Source organism: Falco rusticolus, chromosome 1 (assembly GCF_015220075.1).
Source record: "Falco rusticolus isolate bFalRus1 chromosome 1, bFalRus1.pri, whole genome shotgun sequence".
NCBI lineage: Eukaryota > Metazoa > Chordata > Aves > Falconiformes > Falconidae > Falco > Falco rusticolus.
In genome coordinates, this window is record NC_051187.1 from 10,729,053 (window position 1) to 10,752,041 (window position 22,989).

The window sequence follows — 22,989 nt, forward strand, 5'->3', positions numbered from 1 at the left end:
AGGGACGCCACACTCCGTCCTTCTCACACTTGATTCCGTTACTGAATAAAGTTCAAAACTCTTGGAGAATAAAGAAAAAGAAGCCCCTGAAACCACGCAGGGGAAGCAGAGGGGGCATGTAATGGGGTATAATGGGATCTTCCACGTGTCGTGCCGCCACCTGCCCACAGCGGGGCCAGCGCAGACCCGGCCGCCCCCCGAGGGCTCTCGGTGCGGGTGGGAGCGGGTGGAGCGGGCCGGAGGACGGCGGAGGGCAGCACCGGGACCCGGGGCGGCAGCCCGGCCTTCCCCCCTCGGCGTCCCCGACCGTGCGGGCCTGCACCCGGGCCCGGGGCGCCGCGCCTTAGCAGTGGTGGCCACCAGCTGCCGCCAGGCCAAGCCAAGCCCATACCCGGCACCAAGGGCCTTCCCGCCTCACGGCGCCCGGGCCCGGTAGCGGGCAGCCGCCGGCCGGCACGGAGGCGCGCGAAGCGCCCGGGGGCTGGAGGCGGCCGTCCCATAGCGCCCCCTGGCGGGCGGGCGGCGCGGCAGGGCGCAGGCGCGGTTACCGTGGCGCCGCGGCCCCGCGCCGGGCGATGGCGGCGGAGGCGGGAGCGGGCGGGCTGGAGCTGCGGGCGGCTATCGGCTTCAACGGTACTGCGGCCGGGGGCGCCGGGGGGCACCGGTCGTGCGGGGGGCTGGGACACCGTGAGGCGGGCCTGGGGGCACTGCGGGCACTGGGAGGTGGGCCTGGGGGCACTGGGAGGGCCTGGGGGCACTGAGGTGGGCCTGGGGGCACTGGGAGGGCCTGGGGGCACTGGGGGGGCCTGGGGCACTGGTGGGGCACATGCTGCCAGCACACAGGCTGAGGGGAGGCCATGGGGCAGCCGTGGGTTCCAGCTGGGGCCATGGTGCTGTGGGGTGGGCTGGGGGCAGTGGGTGCGTGGGGTCCCTCCTGCTCCCCTCGCCCCCTCCCCCTTCTCCCCATGCCGGACATCCGAGACACATGCAAAGTGAAGAGCAGGGAAAGTTTGACAGAACAGCAGGATTTCAGTGGTTTTTCTCCAGTTACCCAGCTGACCGGAATGAGAAGAGTTTCATCTCAAAATAAAACCAACTCAAGTTGCCCAAAATACTGGTGTAACACCCTGTGACTTGCGGCAGGGGCTGGGGTGTCTCTGGCCAGCTGCCTCCTTGGGAAATGGGTGGGTTTGCGCTCTCTTGGGGCAGGTCACACGATATGGGCTGGTGGGGGTGCTCCTGGAGAGCACCGAGCTGGTGGCCCTACCACTGGGCCACCCAGGCCTGCTGGGAGCTGTGGGCAGCACAGCACCATCCCAGCTGCGTCAAGGTGACCCTTGGCTTTCCACAGGGTTGTTCCGCTGCACGGCTTTGGGGGCGACTGGGAAGCTCTTGGTGTGGCTCTTCTTGTGAGATAAGCCCTGGGGAACAAGCCGTCCTCCCTCAGGGAGTGTGATAGGCACGGGCAGCGGCGTGGAGATGTTGGGGAGCGCTCAGCCTGCTCTGGGGACCACATGCTTGAGGAGGGGAGAGTTTGCCTGCAGCCCCAGAGCTGTTAACAGCCAGCAGCCCTCTCACTCCTTTCTCTTGCAGGGCATGTACCCTGTGGCCTCATCTGCCACCCTGATAAGGAGCACGTTCTCTATCCCCTGGGATGTACTGTAGTTATTCAAGACCTGGGCAGTAAGAAACAGACTTTCTTGCACGGCCACACCAATAATGTTTCCTGCATTGTCGTATCCAGGAATGGAGTGTATGTTGCTTCTGGACAAGTCACTTTCATGGGCTTCAAGGTAGATGATGCTCTATATTTAACTGTGTAGTATTGACCAAGGAAATTGGAGTTGGCTCACCAGAGGTGGGAACACGTTTCATTTATTTTTTCTTTCATTGGAAGACAAATGCCTATAGTGGGAGGATGTTGCAGGGAATGGGAAATTGTGACTAGTCCATTGCTGGATGTGCCTTTATGTTTTTGTAAAGTATTAAGCGTTCCCCTAGGATTGGGATAACTAGATTTAGGCATCCCTTAACTCAGGTCCTTCTTATCCAGTGTTGTGTGCATGTAGCAGCCTAAATCTTGTTAGATGTTAATTAATAAAGAAGTTGTATTTAAAGTTGTACCTGAGTTCCAGAGCTGCTTAGGGCTTTTGACAGGTACCTACCTGCATTTTTAGACCTTTGAAGTTCTTTATGGTTAAATTTTTCCCTATTTGAAAAGACCTTGAGACACCTGAATAGAATCAAGCATTTAGCACTTTCAGTATTTTAAAATCTAAGTCAAATACCCAGTGTCTCAGGGTACGTTTTGATTCTGAAACAAAGTGAAGCTACTCAACCAGTAAGCTGGAATAATGCTTTTTACAGCAGCTAATCTGAAGTATTTTTGTGTCTTTGGAGCCCTGGGCTGGATAGAAGCTAACCTTGGGCTGGGCTCCTTCTAACAGCTTTCCTGCCAGAGAAAGTTTTTATGCCTAATGCTCTGTGTTATATCTAATGCTCTGGCTTTGACCCCTTCTGCTTTGCACCGCAGGCAGACATCATTCTATGGGATTTCCAGAGGAAGGAGTTACTTGCTCGGCTGTCACTTCATAAGGGTAGAATTGAAGGACTAGCGTTTTCTCTAAACAGCCTTTATCTCGTGTCACTGGGAGGCCAGGATGATGGCAGGTAACGATTTCTGCTTCTCAGCACACAATTTCTGACAAGTTGTAGGGCATCGAAGAATGCTCTTAGGGAGTGCTTGCTCCTCCCTCTTCTGGCAGTCCGATTCTTTACCCTGCTTGATGTCTTTCCTCAATAATCCAGATCTGTCTGATGGGAAGCTGGGTGGATACTGCAGGCAGAGCACAGGGTACAGGGAAAGATGAAGGGAGCAACTAATTCTTAAGCTGCTGTCATCGCCCAGAAGCCTTATGGAGCCTGCACAGTTACCTGGCTTAATGCCCTGAAGAAGTATAGATTTCACTGAGAGCTTACTTTGACACACAGATAAGTAAGAGTTAAATAAAAAGTTATTTTAAATCAGATTTTACGAGTGGCCCAAGATATCATTCACATCTTGCATAACAGAAGGAATCCAGTAGCAACATATACTCTTGCTTTGGGAGCAGGGGACATAAACTGCAATTCCATACATTTGTGATAAGGCTTTTCTTGGGTAAAATCTCTGCAGAAGGACTTTCCTTGTGTACCCTGATGGGAACAGACTGCAGGAAAATAGTTTTTGTCTTGCTTTTGGTTTTAAGTAATGTAATGTTAAAAGGCAAAGCTATTTAAAGCCCCTCCTTCTCCTGCAGCGTGGTTGTGTGGCACATTGGTAAGAGAGAGGCTATCTGCGGGAGCCCTGCCTCGGCACGGAGCGCGGGGAACGCAACCATCGTGGTGTGCTCCAGCTGCAGAGACGAGGTGTTTGTTACTGCTGGAAAGTAAGGTTTTATTTAGATGAAAGAACCCATCGACCTATTTCCTTTTACAAAGAGCCTTTACTTCAATACAAGGAAATTCAAGCAACTGTGTGCTTGTGTTTTTTCTTTTTGCTCTGAATGGACCCATGAATATCCATCAGCTTGTCCCTTTAAGGCATTTCTGCATGTTCTACATATAACAATATGTTTTCAAAGCAGCACACAGGGACCTGCATGCGTCACTTCTGTTCCTGATAGCAGGATTTTGTACTCAGCATTCCCCATGCAGTATTTAAAATATTTAGTTGCCAGTGTTTACACAAGAAAAGCAGTCAGTGAGTGGCTCTGAACAATGGTTAATTAATGTAGAAACAATGATATCTTGCCAGTCATGGGATCATCTCCTGTCCGCACCAGATGTGAGGTGCAATTGGTCACTGGCTTGTAACAAAAGTTGGTACAAAAAGTCACATTTCTTATGGATTTGTGGCAGCTCCTATGTATCTAGTCTGGCATTTAAACATTTTGAGGACCTGCAACTCCGTTTAAATCAGGGAAGGCTTCAGATGCTCTTGGCTGCACTTGCACTTATGAGTGCTGGCCTTTGCAATTTTAACACTTTGTTCAAGGTAAGGGCAGCTGTGTGTAAAGGTTTTATATTGGCTCCGATGATGTCAATTTAATTGTGCTGGAAAATAGCTGAAAGTGTCCCGTACCATTCATTTCCCATTCTAGGAACTAAGATTTCCACAGTGCATGTCTCTTTGAGAAATGAAGTGTCAATGTTGTCACATGCTCTTCCATAATCCTTGTATATATTTTGCTGAACCTTTAAGATTTTTGATTTACCTGGAAAAAGCTACCATAAGAGACAGCAGAAAATACAAGAGACTTAACTTCTGGCGCCTCTGATATTATTCTTTTCCTCCTTATTAAAAATTCAGAATAATGTAGCTTTGTAAAGGCTTTTAAATTCTTCTAGTAGTGAAGAACTTGGATGTTTCTGCATATATGAAATTGATCCCACTATATTCGTTCTTGTAGTGGGACCATTCGAGTATGGGAACTGGATCTGGCAAATAGGAAAATCCGACCGACTGAATGCCAGACAGGGCAACTGAGAAGAGTGAGCACATGTGTTAAGGTAAGTTTCAGCCAAAATGATTTGGCTAAACTAAGAAACTCTCTACAGCCTAGAGAGAAACCACGAACATATACAGTAATGCTAGAAATGCCAATTGCAACTGCATGATAGCAGTGAAGTTACTAAGTGTTGGCTCATGGCAGATGGTCTCCCACAGTTTCTTTATGCTGAGAAAGAGTGTTATGAATGCTTCTGAAGAGAAGCAGCATGTGTTTTAGTCACAGGTTCTAGCACCCAGAGAATCCCACTTTTGATGCAAAATATTATCTGGGAGTTGGTTAGAAAGTGTCTTTCATTCAGCAGTGTTATGGATCTTTGTGACAGGATGAAAACATTGGCTGTATCCCCTCAGATTAAATCTTGGCAATGCACTGAAATAAAGCTATTTATGCAGCCTAGTGCTAGGCTTGGGACAAGTGTCTTACTATCTGGACTGTGATCTCTTTTTTTAATGCTTTCCTATAGATGACAGGTGATGATAATTGTTTTTATGTTGGCACATCAACTGGTGATGTCCTGAAAGTGAATACAAACAACAGGCTGATGACTGACTATGGGCCACAGAAGGAAAAGTTTAGCTCGGTGAGTAGCAGCTCTGTGAGTCTAATTTTTTCCTTGTCCTCCTCTTTGTAAGTAACTGTAAGTAGGGCAACCTGCAGGAGAACCATTACAAAGCTGATTCACAGACTAACTCTTTTTCTGTGCTGTTAGGTCTTGGTAAGTGTCTCAAGCTTTATCCTGAAGTCTTGAGACCGTTAGCTTGGCTTTGTTCAGTGTCATTTGCCTAAGAATTTGGGGTTTACCTGAATCTCATGTATCATCCCACAGACTCTAAATCTGGTAAAGGTCATAAAAAGTGGGGAAAAAGTGTAACGATGGAGTAGTTAGTGAGTTGGGTCTTTTTTTAGGGAGACATTGACAGAGAACATTACGAGAAAGACTGGTAGAAGTGCTTATTTGAGAGGCTTTCCCACACTTACTGCTATAAGGTCCTGTAGTCAAAGCTTACAGATTTGTTAAATTGCCTGGGCTGAATTTTTCTGTTTGCCACAGGAAGAGTATTTTGGAACAACTTCAAAATGCAACAACTGCTCTTAAAAAAACCCCCAACCCCCTAGATTTTTGTGTTTGTTCCACGTACCATTCCTCCCCCTTCCTTTCAGGAAGTTGCTGTTTTGAAATTCTGATTCTGCCCCTCATGAGGCAGAGGTTTGACTGGAAAAGGTAATACAGATAATATAGTTAAAGAGCTTATTATAATGTATATGCGCAACTGGGACAAAACAGGGTTGCATAAGGTACATTCATTCTATTGCTTTTTAACTTCTGAGTGCTTGATCATAACCCCGAAGTTCTTTTAACTGAGCTTTTTTTGTCTATAATTGGGACTCATGGGTCTTAATATGAGGATCCTGAGACTGGAGTATCTCCCCAAAAAGGAGCTTTTGGCCTTTCATTGTACAGTAATTCTTCATGCAGGGAGATGTAATGATAAACAATCAGCACCAACTACTACACTTGTTCTTGATTTCTTTTTATTTGTTGCTATAAAAAACTTTGTGTAGCTTCTTGAGTTACACCCAGTGGAGGGAGTGATACCTAAGGAATTTAAACGCTTCTTTTACATTCAGCCTTATGCAAGAAAATTTTATTTTGCATTGTAAAACTAAGTGCCTGTCTTAGGATGCTGGGGTTTTTTTATGACAAGGGTGGCAAGGCACTGGCACAGGTTGCCCAGAGAGGTGATGGATGCTCCATCCCTGGAAACATTCAAGATCAGGCTGGACGGGTCCCTGAGCACCCTGATTGAGTTGAAGATGTCCCTGCTCGTGGCAGGCAGTTGACTAGATGGGCTTTAAAGGTACCTTCCAACTCAAACCATTCTACGATTCAGTGGTTCTCTTAACACCCATAAAAATCAGTGAGCAGCAGGGGAAACAATGCAGATGAAAGTACCAAATGTAACATTAGGCATGCCATGGGGGAGCTGTCCTACAAAGAAGCAGATCTTGTTTGAGAGCAAACACAAGACTAACAAGAACTGTAAGAAAAATTCAGCAGTCAGCCTCAAAGAAAAAGCTACTCTGGACTTGTTCCTCTAAACCTCCTGAACTTTGCTTGTACCGACACATGTAGCTACAAACCATATACGTGCCCATTCAAAATGTAGTGTTTCTTGCATTACAAATGTATGCCCATTTCTCTGGGATAACTTGGAGCCTCTGAATTCTTTGAAATATATTTCAATTTTTATCTATTCCAGAAGGTTGGAGAAGTTATTACTCATTTTTCCCACTTGCATTATAAGAATGTAAGTAATTTAATTCTGTGTACATATTAAGTGACAAGAACATACGTATTTTCTTTTCCTGATCGAAATCATAAGTTTGCTGAAGGTGCATACTCTTGTGGCTATACCTGTACTGTCTGCTGTTAGGCTGGTCTTCCAGCAGTCATCCTGCAGGGTTTTGCTTCCACATAGGACCCACGCCCTGGCTGATCTCTGCTGTCTTTTATGCCAAGGTCTTGATGATTGAATATCACCTCCCCTTTTAAATGCTTGCATGCTTTGAGGAGTCCTGCATCTAGCGGTATGTGTACCTTGACTGGAGTACCTGATTGAAGCCACACGAGGTCCTGAGCTCCCTTGCCTTCAGGGGTGAGGGAAAGGTGCCAAATGCAATTGAAACAAAAATTTACAAAAAATACACTTCTGACACCACTGCTAAAGAAGCGATCAAATACGGTCATTAGCAGGATGCTGTGCAGTCTGGGGGTTGAAAGAGGGCCTAGGGCCTCTTAAAGAAAATCAGAGGCTCAAAGCCTGACCACAGTCCAATCCGTACTGTGAGGGGTTTTATCATAAGGCAAATCCATTGGAACCGCCGTTTGTGGCAAAGGCCTTTGAAGCATCGTGAGCTTCAGCTGACATTGCTTCTGGTAGTGAAAAACTGAAGAGAAACAGGACCTTTGGCTATGCGAGAGACTGACCAGATGCTAGGGAGGAGAGAAGATCCAGAAGTGGATCTTGTCACAGCTGCCTGCCAGCCTTGTGGATGAGACCTGAGCTGGTAGGCATTAATCTGACCTAAACTTCATTAGTGTTGTAATGGAGCTACTTAAGATACTCCAGTGAGCATTTTGGGAGTAGGGAGAGAAAAGGAGACATTCACATTGGGTGGTAATGACAAGTACTCCCTCCAATCTCCTCCTTTATCCTGTTGCTTAAAACTGACATTTCTGTTCAGACAGGCTTTTCAATCAGACATATGTTCAGCCCTATCACTCCTTCTCCTCTTGCTTTCTTCCTCTCTGCTCTCTTCCCTCCCTCTTACCAATGTAGTTTCCAAATGCCTGAAATGGGAAATTCATCAGAGCAAACCTGTATTATTGCAGTCTGCAAGAAGGTACTGGTACATTTTTATCTCCGGCTACTGTCAGATTCACTTTCATACTTTCCATTTCTCCCTCTCTGGCTCCATACTGTGATTCCCTTTCCACCCACCCGTTGCACATCTCTGCATACAAATAATACCTTGTCACTAGACTGTCAGCAAGTCCTCACTGAACACACGTAGGATCTAATGTTTTATGGCAGAAATTTCCGATTGTAGCATAGCCTTCAATGCCAGAAGAGGTATTTTGCAGATGCTTTTTCAAGTCAAAACCACAGCATTTATCAAAACAAAAGTATTTACCTCCTTGTTTCTACACAATTTGATACACCGTATTGCTAACCCTGGGGGAATTGTTGATTTCTATTTTCCTCCCTGCTGCAGAGCTGCGTGTATTTCACAAGACATCTTTTGTCTCTTTCTTGAAAATGTACCGTGTATTAGTACCTGTAACAAAAGTTCTCTGCTCTCTAGCCGTGCAAAGCAGAGGTGCGGTGCAGCTTGCCTCGGTAGTGAGCCGTGCTGTTTAAGGTAGGCACGATGGCACCAAAGCAGGGCTTTTGGGACACGCACTGCCTTTCCTAACCCAGCATATCCCCGGTCCCTGGCGGGGGGGCTGGCTGTACAGCCTGCAGTGGTGGAACTGCCCTGGCCTCCTCCCTGTGGAACAGTTTTCACCACTTTGTTGCAATTCTGTCTGAAAAGATGCATATTCATGAACAAACATTATCCTCTATCTCTGAAAAACCTTGTTCATCAGTCATACCGGGGCATTATGAGCCAGTGGCATACCATGCGACTCTAAACCTGGAATCCACAGCCAGCCCACAATGAGCATATCTTTAAAGAAAGAATTTAGGCACTGCTTGGGTGAGGAGAAGATGTTTATTGAAAACAAGTTTGGTCAACCTTAAAGGAACTTTGCCTTTAGATATATATAAGAATGTGTTTATTATGTAGACATGATCTGAAGATTTCTTTGTTTCTGTTTTGAAGAGGAGTGGCAGAATAGTTTACTGGTATGATGAAGCAACTTGTTTTCCGTCTACATGGAATTAAGTTTAAGTGCACTTCTGTAATGTCTATAAATACTGGAATAAACAGCGGAATTAATTTTTATCCCCGTTGCAGGCTTGAGGCACTATAAGGCACCCGTTCAGATGCAAAGTGGAATGTATGATTGCAAATACTTTTTTAGACATAGTTGGACTGATTTGCATTGTAAAAAACAAAACAAAACATACAAATATTTAAAGGAGGTGCGCTGGAAGAGTTCACAGGGAACTCAAGAACTTCACAAGAGATCAGAATGGGATAAAGGGCAAATATCCCTGCAGGGAAGGGAATGGGCAGGCTGGATTTTGGCTGTTACGTTTATTTATAATCATACTTCAAAGCAGTGGTTTCTTTTTGTAAGAAGTAAATAATGAATGGTGATATTTTTAACCTCCTACATTAGACTCTGCATTTCGTCTACCAGAAGTCTGGCAGCACGTAGAACTAGAGTATTCATTGCATTGTTAATGTGAACTGCTTGACTCCATGAATAAAAAGTGCAGCTTATAAAGCTGTTGGTTTACTCTTAGTGATTCAAAGAACAGACTGGACAAGAAAGAAGCACAATTATCAGGTTAGGGTTGAAATCAAACTGATGATTTTGAGAGCCTGGCCACTGTAAGGTTGGGAGTAGGGGGGTGTCTGTCTTATTAGTACCTGCTTCCCTCTCAAATTGAAGAACTGAAGAAAATACCTCAGAAAAAGCAAAGCAGTCTTGGCAGTGCTGCAAAATATTTATTAGCAAGTAGCAGGGAGCTGTAATCAGATAAACTATGTAGTCCTAGGTTTGATTTCCAATACCACCACCTGCCATAATGCTAAACACAAAGGGCATTTGAGGTGGAAGTCTTTTACAGGAAAAATGGCAAAACAGTAGATCAAAAGACAGTTCATGGGCCTGTGATAACAGAGGACTCGCAAAATGCTGCCAACACCTCATAGGAAATTTTTAAAAACATTGTTCAGAAACAGTTCTGTCTGTGGATCGTATTTCTAATTGAAAAGAATCCCTTTCTTCTTGTGCGTTTGCTAAGAATATTTGCATGAAAGCTGGCTTCCTGCCTGGTAGTGTTGTGATAGTATGGCGTAAAATCCTCTCTGGAGGTTGTGTTTATCACAGTGATCAGTCCTGATACTACAGGAGACTGGATGTGCTACTGGTTGAGAAAGACTAATGGAGAAATCCAGTGCAATTAAATTACAAATCAGGAAAAAAATTTCATATTTTTTTTTCTGCAATCCAGATTTATTTGATTCTGTAGTTAAATAGTCCTTAAGCTGATGTGTAGGTAGATGCAAGGCTGCTTGTAATGACAGCACTGGAATGCTGTTATGTATACTGGTGATTTCTTTTTTTCCTTCAAAGAGTTTAAGCAAGACTTTAAAAACAATCAATTGCCTCTGGTTGGTTGGATAATCAAAGTAATTTTTCCAAATTCATCAGAACTTGTCTGTGGCTTTTGCAACATCCAGGTCTAAATAGCTCAAATGTCCATTTTGTTTTATTTTCCTTCTTCACTTCCTCTCTTACCTTCTTTAGACCTTCAGTCCTTTCCACACAGAAGATCAATGCTTTCTGGCTTTCATTCTTTTAAACACTCTGAAAGTATTTAATCCTGAAAATTTACTGGGGTTAGGTGAGATTAATGCTTGAAAAGAACAGGAATGCTGGGTGGTGCTGCTTAGATGTCAAACTTTTATCATAAAGTGCTGACACTTGTATTTGGTAAAAAATCACAAGCCAAGCACATGACAGTGATTTCTTCCTAAAGAATAAATGCAGAATTATTCTGATTTGCCTCTTGGTTGTTATTCTTGAGAATTCACTTCATCATTTCGCAACACTAAACGCTAGAGGTGTTTTCTTTTTCCCAGAAAAAAACTCCACTAAACAGAAGTTGTTGTTTTCACATAATGGCTCTATGAGCTCGGACTTCAAGAAAAAAAAAATCTAATATTGTGAAACTGCTGGTACTATCACAACAGTTGGCAGTACTGCTAATTAACCTAGGTAGTGCAAATGTTGCTGGGGTCTATATTGCAACTTGAAATGTCAAGCTCAACAGATTCCTTGCAGGTCATGGGGAGCCTGGAGCTGCTACCAGCTGGCCTGTGCCTTTTGTATGTACTTGCTTCGTGACAGAGCTTAGTTTTCAGTCCAAGTTTTGATGACATAAAGCTCCTTTATTTCCTTCTTTTTTTTCCTTTTGATTTCACTCATGTGTATGTACCCTCAAGCTAGTAGGGATGTTTTTCTGAGTAAGAATACCAGGATTTAACCCCACAGAATAGTTTCACCCCTCTTGCAACCTGTTTTGGGATCTCTCAGGTTTTCAAGAATTACTCTTGTCTTGTGTAGAGAAGAGTAATATTACTTCACAGGTGGCAGAATGGAAGTAGGGACTGACTCTTATACTTGAAATCTTGTGGCAAGGCTAAGGACTGGTTTTGTTTGCAGGTTTTGTTTGGCTTCTTTGCTGTAGTCTGGTACTTTATCTTTGGAAAACCTTTTCTCCTTTTTCTAATGGCTGGCCTCCTGTTGATCTACTCATCTTAGTAAATAGCGAAACCCATGTTGATAATTTTCAAAGCTTTTCTGTGGCAAATGTGGTTTGTTACTAATAGGTGGGAGATGGGACTGCATCTTTCAGACAGGGTGAGAGGCCTGGGAAGCAGGTCTGACCTAAAATCAGCTGTAGGAAAGGACACTTAGGCTGAGTTGCATCCTCTGTTGTCTCCGTGTGTGACAGACAAAGAACTAGTGGAAGGAAAAACAGAGGCACTAATCCAAAATGTGTGTGTGTGTGGTGTTGCTTACTGGAATGAGCTAAGATTATGTAGGCTCATATGTGGTCCCAGCTGCTCTGAAGGATCCATGATGATGCTATTTACTTGCTCCTCATATTGTAGTAGTTCATATATACGTGTAATTAATAACTGTTTTTCACCCTTCTCCCTCTGTAGAGTCACTCTTTAGCCTAGGGCAGTCAAAGAATGCTGATAAAGCCATATCTGAGTGATGTAAGAACCACCGTTGGGAACATGATGGGGACTGTTGTGCTATTCAGCATGGCTGCAGCAATAAAAGGAGCCTCTGCCTCCATCCAATTGTGGTTTTAATCCTGTTTTCTCCTAGGGAGTCACAGCTTTGCTTTTGCTGAAGACAGGAGAATTAATAGTCGGCACCGGAGGAGGGATTGTAGCTCTCTGTAAAGGCTCAAACTACAAAGTAATGAAGTGAGTTTGCAGATGGGAGATTCAGGAGGGTAGAGGTGACACTTCCCCCAGAGGGTTACAGTATAAAACCCAGTAATTTCTACATAAAGGCATAACCCAAATAAATCTCAGTTTTTCAGTCCTGCAGACAAAATAGACAGTGTGGTTCCAGCCTAATGAAGTTGAAGCAGACTGAAAATTACTGCGTGCATTTGCACAGAAGTGAATTGCCCTACTACTTGTTAATTTGAAATGACCGTTGTTTCCTTTTGGGCATTAGGAGTCAGATCCTAAATTGATGCAAAGTGAGACAGGTCCATTGAAGTCAGTAAAATCATGCTCATTTATGCCAGCTGAGAAAGAATAGTATTTGCTGTCTAAAAAAAGGGTTTGTTGGAGGGCATGGGGTTGCAAAGGAGGGCTCCGCTAATTTTATAGGCACATATCTGGAAGTGCTGGAGTATGTGCAAGGCTTTTTTTCTGCATACAGAATAGCCGCAGGTGCCATTTCCCCTTATGTGATTTGAAAATTGGGCTTGCAGCTGTTCATTTTGCATTGTTTAAGTAGCCAACTTAAGCATACAGTTCCGCAATGTAAAATTTGAACTGTTCCCAGAAGATCTAAACTGTCTGGAAATCTTCTTGAATATGGGATATTTAAGTGCACTTGAGCAAGAATATCAACAAAGATGCTGTTACCTTAGGCCCTGGTCCAGAAAACAAAGTCTCCAAAGTATTGCCTTTGCATGCCCTGGCAGAGTAGCAGGTGGGACAGGCAAGATCATCTGAAGTATTAACATGTGGCTGGGAATGAAATGTTAGTCCTGACCACGTTCTTTCACGTTGATACCGCAGCCGAATGTGCTGCTTTTTGGGGAAGCAGGGAAGTCGAGACTAGAGGAAGTCGGGGAAAAGGGAAACTGGAAACTAGTACATCAAGGTCAATGTCAGGCCAAACCTCTGCTTTCTCTTAACAGGAAAATTCAAGTTCAAGGTGCTGTCACTTCCCTGACATGTAGAGATCAGGATCACCAGTTCTTTGTAGGGACAAATGCATGCCAGATTTATCGAATCAATTACACTGCATTTAAAGAGGAGCTGATTGCTGCCTGTCATAACGAAGCTGTCCACGACATTGTTTTTCCTGTGTAAGTATAACTGGCTGGGATGCTTTTGGCCAGCAAAGAAGTTTGAGTAAGCTGCAAGTAAGGTCAGAATACCTATGTGCACACCTTTTACCCAACAGGAACCCAAAGCCTGTTAGCATCCTTACAGGATGATTTATACTGTAACCTACCACTGAATGCAAGGGTGACAATGAGCGCTGCTCGAAGGCAGAAGGCAGCAGTTCAATTTGAGAGTTGGAAAAATCACTGATCAACAGAAAGAATTCTAAATAAAAAGAAACAATTATTTATGTTTGGGTAATGGCAGAAATAGCAACCTCCCCCTTTTCTACAAGGGCTGGTGCTGTGAGACTTGGGTCTCTTAGTCTGCCAGCAGTGTGAATACTGAAAGTCTGCTCTTGTGTATCCTGTCGCAGCTAGAATTTGTAGAGGTGTCTCCTTTACTACCCACCTGTAACATCAGCTGAAACCTGACTAAAAAATAGAGCTGTTTAAAGAGGCTTTTTGGGTCTCTCAGCCTCACTTAGATTTTCGTGTTTGACAATATGACGTGTTATAATAAATTCTAGGCTTGTGACAAGAGATGCTGGGTATTCCAGTGTGTCTTCTGTCTGCTTTTGTCTCATGGACAGCCAACATTCCCTCTGCCTGTATTGCAGGATCGTGACACTTTATTTAAAAAAAACAAAAACAACACACAATGGATTGGTTGTTTCCTCTCCAAATAGAGAACGGGAGGTTGATCCCAATTAAAGTTTTTATTTTTGCCATGTTGTTACTGCATCGTTTCTTGATGCAGCACAAAGGATCAAATCTTACCAGGGTACAGCAAAGTGCACAATGCAAGATGCCCTCCTGTCTGTTTGTCACCAGCCTGAAAAATCCACATCCTTGTAATTTAATGAGTAAATCATTAGAGCTTAGGGTAATTCTGACGCTGATATACCTGACTGGTGCATCTGTGTCACAGAGGTATCTGGATGAGCTGAATTTAGTGCTGATTGTAAGGACTACAGGACTGCATTTTTGCATGTATGTTTAAACTTTTTATCTGTTCACTGCTTTTGAACAGAGCATGTCACTGACTGGGAAATACAGGCTTAATTTCCCCGTTCTGGCTTATTTTAGAATACTTGAATTACTGATGTTACCGTGCTTTATAAAGCACCCGTGCAAGCTGGGCCTGAAAGGGGCCACACTTTTGTTGTGCCAGGTTCTTTCTGTCCTGGTTCATCTTGCTGGGCGTTGATGGTGATGTTGAACAAAAGCTTGTGGTACCTTGCTAGATTTCACTTTCTGTCATATCCCTAGGATGTATGGTTTAGAGCTTATTTCAAAGCATTCAGTCCCATAGCTTTTGAAATGCTGCAGGTCTTTTTTTATTCAAACATGTACAACAAGTATATTACAAACAGGCTTTTGCTGTCGTTTTTATTGCCTTCAGCAATGTTGAATAGAAATCATCCAGTAAGCAAGATAAAAAATGACATCTTTACAATATGAGGCTGCTGTGGGTCCATGATGTTAAATCTGGGCAGTGAGCACCTCTACACCCTCTTTTGTGTCTCTTATATACAACACATAACATTGTTTAGAGATTGAATATGGGAAATAAATGTCACAACTTCCAAAAAGTAGAAAGAATCATTTTAGTTTCTCTTTAAATGTTCCTTAAAATGAATCTTTCAGTAGGAACCAGGCCAGAGGAATTTTATGTGAGAAAAGTGATCCTACAAAAAAGGCCTTTGTCTTAACCATGGTGATCCCTATTAGGAAGATTACAGTTGCACGCTAGAAGCAGCTGAGCTTTGAAGAATGATTTAATATCTGACAAAAGAAAGAAGCATTTTCTGTATGCCCCTCCTCATTATCTCTTATCTCTGAATTTTCCAGGGGAACTTCTGACTTGTTTGCTACCTGCTCCAAAAACGATATTCGAGTGTGGCACACCCCAGAAAACAGGGAGCTCCTACGAATCGTCATCCCCAACGTGACCTGCCATGCTGTAGATTTTATGAGGGATGGCAAGAGCATCATTTCAGGTAACTTGTCAGTCCAGACTCATGTCTTCAAGTATTGCCAAATGTAATAAACATCAGTATGTTAGAATGAAGAGAGGATTAAATTGGGAATGGGTTTAATATCAGTTCATTGCTTGACTCAAAGGCCTCTTTGCTTGCAGCTGGTCCGATGAACTTTGCTCGCAGCCCCCAGTATCCTGGTGCTGTAGTTACAGTGTACATGGAAGGCAAAGTTTGGAGATCTTGCTTTGGATGTGAATTCCAGCAATTCAGCATGTAGTCGTGTTCAAAAGACCTAATTCTAAAATATTAACCTGTTGTATGCAACAGCTTAACCTGTGAAGTACGTAAAGCAGCATTTGCATAAAGCTGCCACCCATTACCGTATGCAAATTGCTTACACAGGAACTCCTGCAGTCCTAGAGCAGCGATGCAGTCCCCCCATTGTTACCAAATCAATTTGTTCATAGCCAGAATCAAAAAGGAATTAAATATTAATAGTTTATTTGGGACTATAGGTCTCATCTACAGTGCAGTGGTTTCCACATGTATACTGGTGATCTAACAGGGTGGGCCTTATACAGGAACTTAATAAAAATGGCTCATTTGGAAAGGAAAGTGAGACAATAATAGGAGGAGAGTCTGTGTGCCTGGGTAATCTGTTTCTTTATATTCATCAGCTTGGAATGATGGGAAAATCCGTGCCTTCATGCCAGAGACCGGACGGCTAATGTATGTGATTAACAATGCCCATAGCTTGGGAGTGACAGCAATTGCTGCTACAAGTGACTGTAAACGGATCATTAGTGGAGGAGGTGAAGGGCAGGTAATTTTTGCTTAAAAAACCCAGAGCAGCTTTGTGCTTTGCATCACAGGGCCTGCCCATCGTCTGTAACTGCTTAGTCAGAAAGTGAGCTATTCTTAGCTTTCGCTTGTGCAAAGGACTGAGTTCGAAAATACTATCTTTTGATATATGCAAATCTCTTGTTCTCAGAGGACACAATGTAAAACAATGCCCCTATTTCTTCTGGCATGGTAGTCTTGGAAATCCTTCTAACGCAGAATATGCTCTTAATCCTTTTTGTTCATTTGTCTTTCCCCTATATTTGGCTTATCTGCATTAGTCATTGTTTGCAAGCCTCCATCTAACTGCTCTAGCACAGATTTTATTTCTGTCATTGCTCTGGACGTCCTGGTACTGTCCTGATTGACCTGTATGAATTCATTTAGTAGCACAAAGTTCACTTGATATTGCTATAGCGTTTATGGGGGAACTTCCTAGTTTTCTGGGATGGTTCTGTCTGCTTTAGGTGATGGTGTTAAGAGAAGACTTTAATAATAACTCCATTTCTAATACAGTTATGGAAACGTTCCAATACAAATAACAGTAAATATCAGAAAACATGTTGTAGGCATTATACCTGTGCAGTTCAACAGTATTCTTCCAGCCATACAAAACAAACACCACGTACTTTGGCTCTTTCATACACTTCATATACAGTCTGTAAAAGTGACACTCCTAATGTTTAAGTAATTTAAATGCAGGGGTGTTATTTATATTAAAAATAAATAATTAGACTTGGAAGGCTCATGTTCAGTTTTTTGTCTTGTTTCGGACTTCCTCTCTGCAGTCTGGTGAGCACTCAGAACAAGACATTTAATTGTGAGTGGATTCCTGACTGTGATTTAACTGCTCTGTACTTTGTTTTTGTACCCTGAAAGTGTTCCGTGTGCCCCGCTGGAGATGGCATGGGAAGTCTTGAAGAGTGAAAAATTGAACTTAGGTCTTCCAAATCTCAGGCTAATGTCCTAATCATTGAACCATCTTTCTGAATCGTTCTGCACCTCAGCTCTCCTGTAGAGCAGTAACAGCAGCACTGCCTTGTCTTGCTGCATAAAGACATTAGAGATGATGAGCCACTTCAGCCCTTCACTGATAAACGAACAGTTAAGTATTTTGGGTGATTAGCGCTAAAGGATGCAGAAGACAGAGGACCTAGATTCTGTTCTGTTATCAGCACACGCAGAATGGCACAAGCTCTGGTTAGTTCATCTCTGAATTGAAAAAGGCAGCTGAGACAGAATTAAAGCTAAAGGTTGGTTAACTAGAAATGAGAACTGCAGGGGAGCACCTGCAGTATTCATTCAGAACACAAAAAAGGTGTTCTGAAATGCTAATGGTTCTGTCCAGATCAGTCATCTGGAAGCTGTGACTTTCAGGGTTACTTAAGGGTTCTGGGTACTCTGATCATTTAGCAAGTGGGAATTGGACATCCAGATCCAGTCAGCATCAGACTTGAGAACATGGAAGGTCAGCTCTCTGCTTTTGATGTCAGTGTCTAAATTTCTAAGTTTTCACTAGGTTTTGACATTAGGGGAATGTATAAGCGAATAGACACCATGCAGTTTGGCACTAATGGGACAGTAGATGCAAGGTGTGAAGGATCAAGTCCTCAAAGCAGAAAGATTTTTGCTGTTACCACCACTGGGAAAAGAGGTGCTTTCAGACACATATTTCACGTCAAAGATTTGAGGAGCTGTTCTGTATTTACTTACTGCCATTATGTGTAGCACAAATAGCAGGTAGCTTTTTTATATTCCATTTCAGAAGCCTTGCTCTTTGATCTTTAAAGCACCGCTGGAGCTATATCATGGACTAGATATTTTTTCCTGATTAAGAGATGAGTAAACTGAAACATGGGAGAGTGGGAACTTGGCAAAAACAAAGTCTGGGTTTAATGGTCAGGAATTCCTGAACCAAGTGGATTACACTCTCAAGAATTCAGTTCTGGTTTACGAGTCAGCTGTGTGAATAACCTACAGGAAAATAGAGACAGTCTGTTGAGATTGAGTTGCTGTATGTGTTATAAGAAAGGAGTTCAGGAAAGCCTTAGGCATCCCTGAGCTCATTCAGGACCAGGTGGTACAAGAGCAGATGCTTGTTGCTGATTTTCAGGTGAGGGTCTGGGAGATTGGTGAAAGGACTCACAAACTGGGAGAAGTTCTGAAGGAGCATGTGTCTGCTGTGTCCTGCATTAAAGTTAAGAAGGACGACCGAGAGTGTGTCACAGCCAGCCTGGATGGAACATGCATCATCTGGGATTTAGTGTAAGGAGACAGATAAGTATTGCAAGGCATTTAAGAGTACTGGTAATGTCTCTGTTGGGTCACTGTGCCCTATTTGGGACACCGCATTATGAGGAGGAGGGGAAAAAGAGCATTAAGAAACAAAAATTACTAGAAGGAACAATCAAATCAGGAAATGCAGAACCTCCCGATGCTAGAAACTACTCAGAAAAGTTTAGACAAACATTTGTCTCAAGTTGTTTTCTTTCACTGGATCATGCATTGCCAAGGGGATGGAGCAGGTGATTTCCTAAGTTTCCCACTAGCTCCATTTTCCAAGCACTTCATGACTCTTGTCAAGGTATTGCAGATCTGCAGACCTTCTGTGTTGTGGTAAAGATAAGGAAGTTTTTCCATAGTGAATAGCACCCAGAAAGCATTCTGGATTAAAAAAAATCATTTTTTATGGCAGCAGATCAAAAGTCTTAGAAGGCAGCTGTGATGAGGAACCAAATTGATGACCTTTCATGAAACCCTGAACTCAGACCAATACCTGAAAATATCTACGTGGAGAGATCTGATGTACAGCAGAGGCAGGAATAATTCAGGCAGTCAAAGTCTGGATTTTGACCCTATCATTTTATCCTGTTTTGGGGATGTTTTGCAGGCGTTTTATAAGAAGACAAATGATTCTAGCCAACACATTGTTCAAATGTGTGTGTTACCATCCTGAAGAGTACCAGATAATCACCAGTGGAACAGACAGAAGGGTAAGCTAAGCTAAACGGCAGGTATTATGTTTGCAGCAATTCCAAACACTAAGTCTGGCACTAGTTACATGGTAAAACTCCTGTACAGCCACAGAAGGCTGTGTTACAGAGCAGTACTGAAGTCTGTGTGCTGCTCATGCACAGCTGAGCCCTCCTTTGCTCTCTAGATTGGATACTGGGAAGTGTTTGATGGCTCTGCAATCAGAGAAGTGGAAGGGTCTGTATCAGGTTCCATCAATGGAATGGACATCACATCAGATGGGGCATACTTTGTCACAGGTGAGTGGCTGGATAAAACTAGAAAAGAGGAGGTCATTTTAAGACCAGGAAGAAAGAGGCAATGAACCAAGGATCTCAGTAAAGAAAGAAAAACTAAAAGAAGGGGTCAGCTAAAGGGGAAAATAAAACTAATAACTGAAGAAAAATACTTAGAAAAAGGCTGTGGTTCAGACTTGGAAGATACTATGGTTCAGTCTTGCAAGATGTAATGTAAAGGTGAAGACAAGGTTCAGGCGTCTCTAGGGGAGTACAGGGTTTCATCTTGCCCTGTTCCTCATTTAGTTCAGTGGTGTGCACCGTGCACTTGAATGATTTCTTCCAAGTGTCCTACTCCAGAAGCCTGGCAGTCTCCGTCGGTTTACATGTGGGCATGACTTCAGGCTTCATCCAGCCTCAGGCTCACATGTTTCCCACCGTTGTGACATCTCTTCTGGGAGCCTAGCACTAGCACAGAGTAGCCATGGTTTTGCGTGTACTGATTATAGTTAAAAACCACGGATTTGGTGTCAGCACCAGTTCTTTTAGATTAATCTGGTAAGTGGGTGCTGGTTCAGAGCATTTTGAAGGCCCCTCCATATGATTGGTCCCAATTGGCCATAGCTCGCTGGGATCTGCTGGTGTAGGTCCTGAGCACTGTGCTCACAGACTCTACTTCAGCTGAAAAGTAGTTTTTGCTGTAATGCCAAGACAATGTATCCCACCCTTCCTAAATCAAATCGATCCCTAAGTATTCCGTTGCCTGTGATCTGGGAACAGAAGGCAGCAGAGCTCCGTGTAACCGTTTGTTCTTCCTTTGTGCCCAATGCAGGAGGTGATGACCATCTGGTGAAACTGTGGGACTATAACGAGGGTGCAGTGACTCATGTTGGCGTGGGCCATAGCGGCCACATCACCCGTCTCAAGATCTGCCCCGGGAACAAGTACATTGTGAGTGTGAGTGCAGATGGTGCCATCTTCCTCTGGAAATTCCCAGACTTGCATTAACAGCTGGCACAGGAACTCCTAGGCTGTTGCTTCCTCGGCCAGTCCTAGCGATCCTTTTCTTTTACAGTTGAGGTTGCTTTAAAGCATTTGTTCTATTAGAAGAGATACTATTTTTATACTTTCTGGTATGCATTTACCAGATCCTTCAGCTATCCTTTCTAGCACTGAATAAATAGGTCTGATTTTTTCAGGGGGGCTAAGAATTTGTTGTTACTTTTAGATTGGTGTGAAAGGATTCGTCACTTCTGAAAATCATCTTGGCTGTTGTTGTAACGCTTGCATGTTGTTACTGCCACCTTTCCTGACAGTCTTACTTGTATGTCTGCTCATTTTTGTGGGCTGTCTTGTTTTCACATGGTCTCTCTTTCTCTTCCCTACCCCCTTCTGTCCCTTCCTTTAATGAATAACTTGTTGTGAAAATTCAGTCTTCTGTGTTCATTTTAATTTGTCTGGTCCTGATTAAGGAAAAAACCCTCAGCTCCAACTCAGGCATTTAACTGGAAGTTCTTTTGAATCAAGCTTCTAAATCCGTGTTCTCAAAGGAATACAAGGATGTCGGGGCTTCTTCATTTGCACTGTCCAATTTAAAACTCTCTTCAGAGAGAGTTTTCTGGTTGTCAAGAGTGAGAGTGCAGTCATTTCTATAGAATGCCTGGATGTTTCCAGCTAGACACATTCGCATTCCTGGTCATTGGCCTAATTTTGCAAACGGGCTCCAAATTTGCATGAAATATATATTTAGTCTGAGAATGAGTACCTGGTATCATATCTAGTATTAAAACCAACAGCTCTCAAGATACTATTTGTTTAAAGATCAGGGTAGACAGCCAGCCTGTGAACTGATTCAAGTGAAGTAAGTACTACTTTTGCAGGCATTGAAGGTCTGTGAGAATACTGTCATGAATTAAAATGTTAGCAAAATGTTGCATTCTGTAATATTAAGGCTTACAGACGTTTTAGTTAACGAAGATGATGATGATTTAAAGGCACTGTCAGTTAGATACTGTCATGCCAGTATTGATAGTATTAGCTGTTCTGGTAGGCAACGGGGGATAGGAATTTAAAGGTATGACTGCTTATTATTCTTTATATGCCACTAAAAATGTTTACTGCTTGTAGCACAACAAGGGTGGATCCTTTTGGACTGGCTCGGAGGGTATCTGTGCACCTGTGTTGTCCATCAAACACTGTGCAAGTCATATTCCTTCTGGCTCATATCTCGCTGCCCTTATTGATGGAGTCTTTAGCAAAAGAATTAAGTCATTCCTTCCTCTTTGGAGTCAAGACTTGATGCTCTGCAGCGATAAACACTCCAGCAGGTTTTACAAGCTCTGCAGCAATGCTTGCTGTGGTTTGGAAGCCAGGATCAAACCACTGGAATGTGGGACAGACAGGCAAAACATTTGTGCTTGTGCTAGGGGAATCAAAACAGAAGTAAGAGCTAAGCAGACAGTCCTGAAGACCCATGTCACCACCAGCTCCCCGTGCTCTCCGGGTTTTTGATGTAGAGGTGCGGGGTTTTGAGATGTAGGTAACTGTCCGGCTGAGTCCCACATGGGCAAAGCAATTCCATTCCCATCAGATCTTGCCAGACCTGTCATTAGGGGAGGAGGATCCACGTACCCGTCAGGGAGCCAAAGTCCTGTTCTGGTGTGGCTGTCCAGGGGTATAAAGACCAACCCCTGCACACTCGTCCTCACTAGCTGGTTCTTTGTGGCTCAGAGGCAGCAAAGTGAGACAGACTTTCCTGACTCACCTGGCCACCATCACCCGCTGACTCTGTGCAGGACAGGAGCTGGCACGGGGAGAGTAAAGGCTGGTAAACCACACTTGCTGTTTGTGACAGCCAGCCAGAAGGCTCAGGCTCTGTGTCTTGTCACCTTACAGACTTGAAAACTGAGAGTGCAGAATCTTTGGAGAAGTTGTGTCCTGCCCGTCTTCCTTTGCAGTGTGAAGCAGCATCACTTTATTGAAACCAGCCCAAATTTTAAGCATGGACACTGGCTGAATTCACGTGCTCCAGCACAGCTGGCCGATGTTGGTCAGGGCGCAGGGTGGTGGGCAGTGCGCTGCAGCATCTCCCGTCCTATGGCCCAGTGTGCACACTGCGCTGTGTTAGGCCCCCCACCCTAGCGTCCGTGCACAAAGCTGTGCCCTCACATCCTTGATGCTGTCGGGGTAGATGATTTGGGGCACTACTGTATAGGAAATAGAGGCGATAACCACTCAGGCTGTGACTGCAAGGAGCTGTGTGACCTTTCAGTCTGTTAGTGCATTTGGAAAAGATGGATCCCCGTGGCTGAGCCAGGCGCTGACAAGCTCGTCTGCTTTCCCGGCAGTGCTCAGCCATGCAGCAGCTTGGCAGCGCTTGTTCCCCCAGCGCAACCTTGCCCCTCCCGGCACATCTCACACAAGTGCTAAGAGCCATACATGCTCCTCACCAGCACAGCCGGGGTCCCCAGGGAGCCCCCGGAGCTTTACAAATGGATGTGACCTACATGAATAATGGCAAGAAGCAGAGATG

General features: G+C 44.0%; 1 protein-coding gene across 3 annotated transcripts; it reads left to right on the top strand.

Annotated features, from left to right (window-relative positions):
• The first annotated feature begins 569 nt into the window (after positions 1-569).
• Positions 570-20,885, top strand: CFAP52 (cilia and flagella associated protein 52). 3 transcript variants are annotated; one of them, XM_037409541.1, is made up of 14 exons: positions 570-633; positions 1,594-1,793; positions 2,534-2,670; positions 3,300-3,428; positions 4,452-4,551; positions 5,017-5,133; positions 12,139-12,239; positions 13,196-13,366; positions 15,239-15,387; positions 16,047-16,192; positions 18,323-18,474; positions 19,100-19,202; positions 19,370-19,481; positions 20,290-20,885. In XM_037409541.1, exons 1-14 carry the CDS (start codon positions 576-578, stop codon positions 20,463-20,465), a joined length of 1,851 nt encoding a protein of 616 aa, XP_037265438.1. In that variant the 5' UTR covers positions 570-575; the 3' UTR covers positions 20,466-20,885. The 3 variants fall into 3 exon arrangements, with proteins under 3 accessions (XP_037265438.1, XP_037265448.1, XP_037265458.1); XM_037409551.1 differs by lacking the exon at positions 3,300-3,428; XM_037409561.1 differs by lacking the exon at positions 19,370-19,481 and having other exon boundaries at positions 20,290-20,433.
• The last annotated feature ends 2,104 nt before the right edge of the window (positions 20,886-22,989 follow it).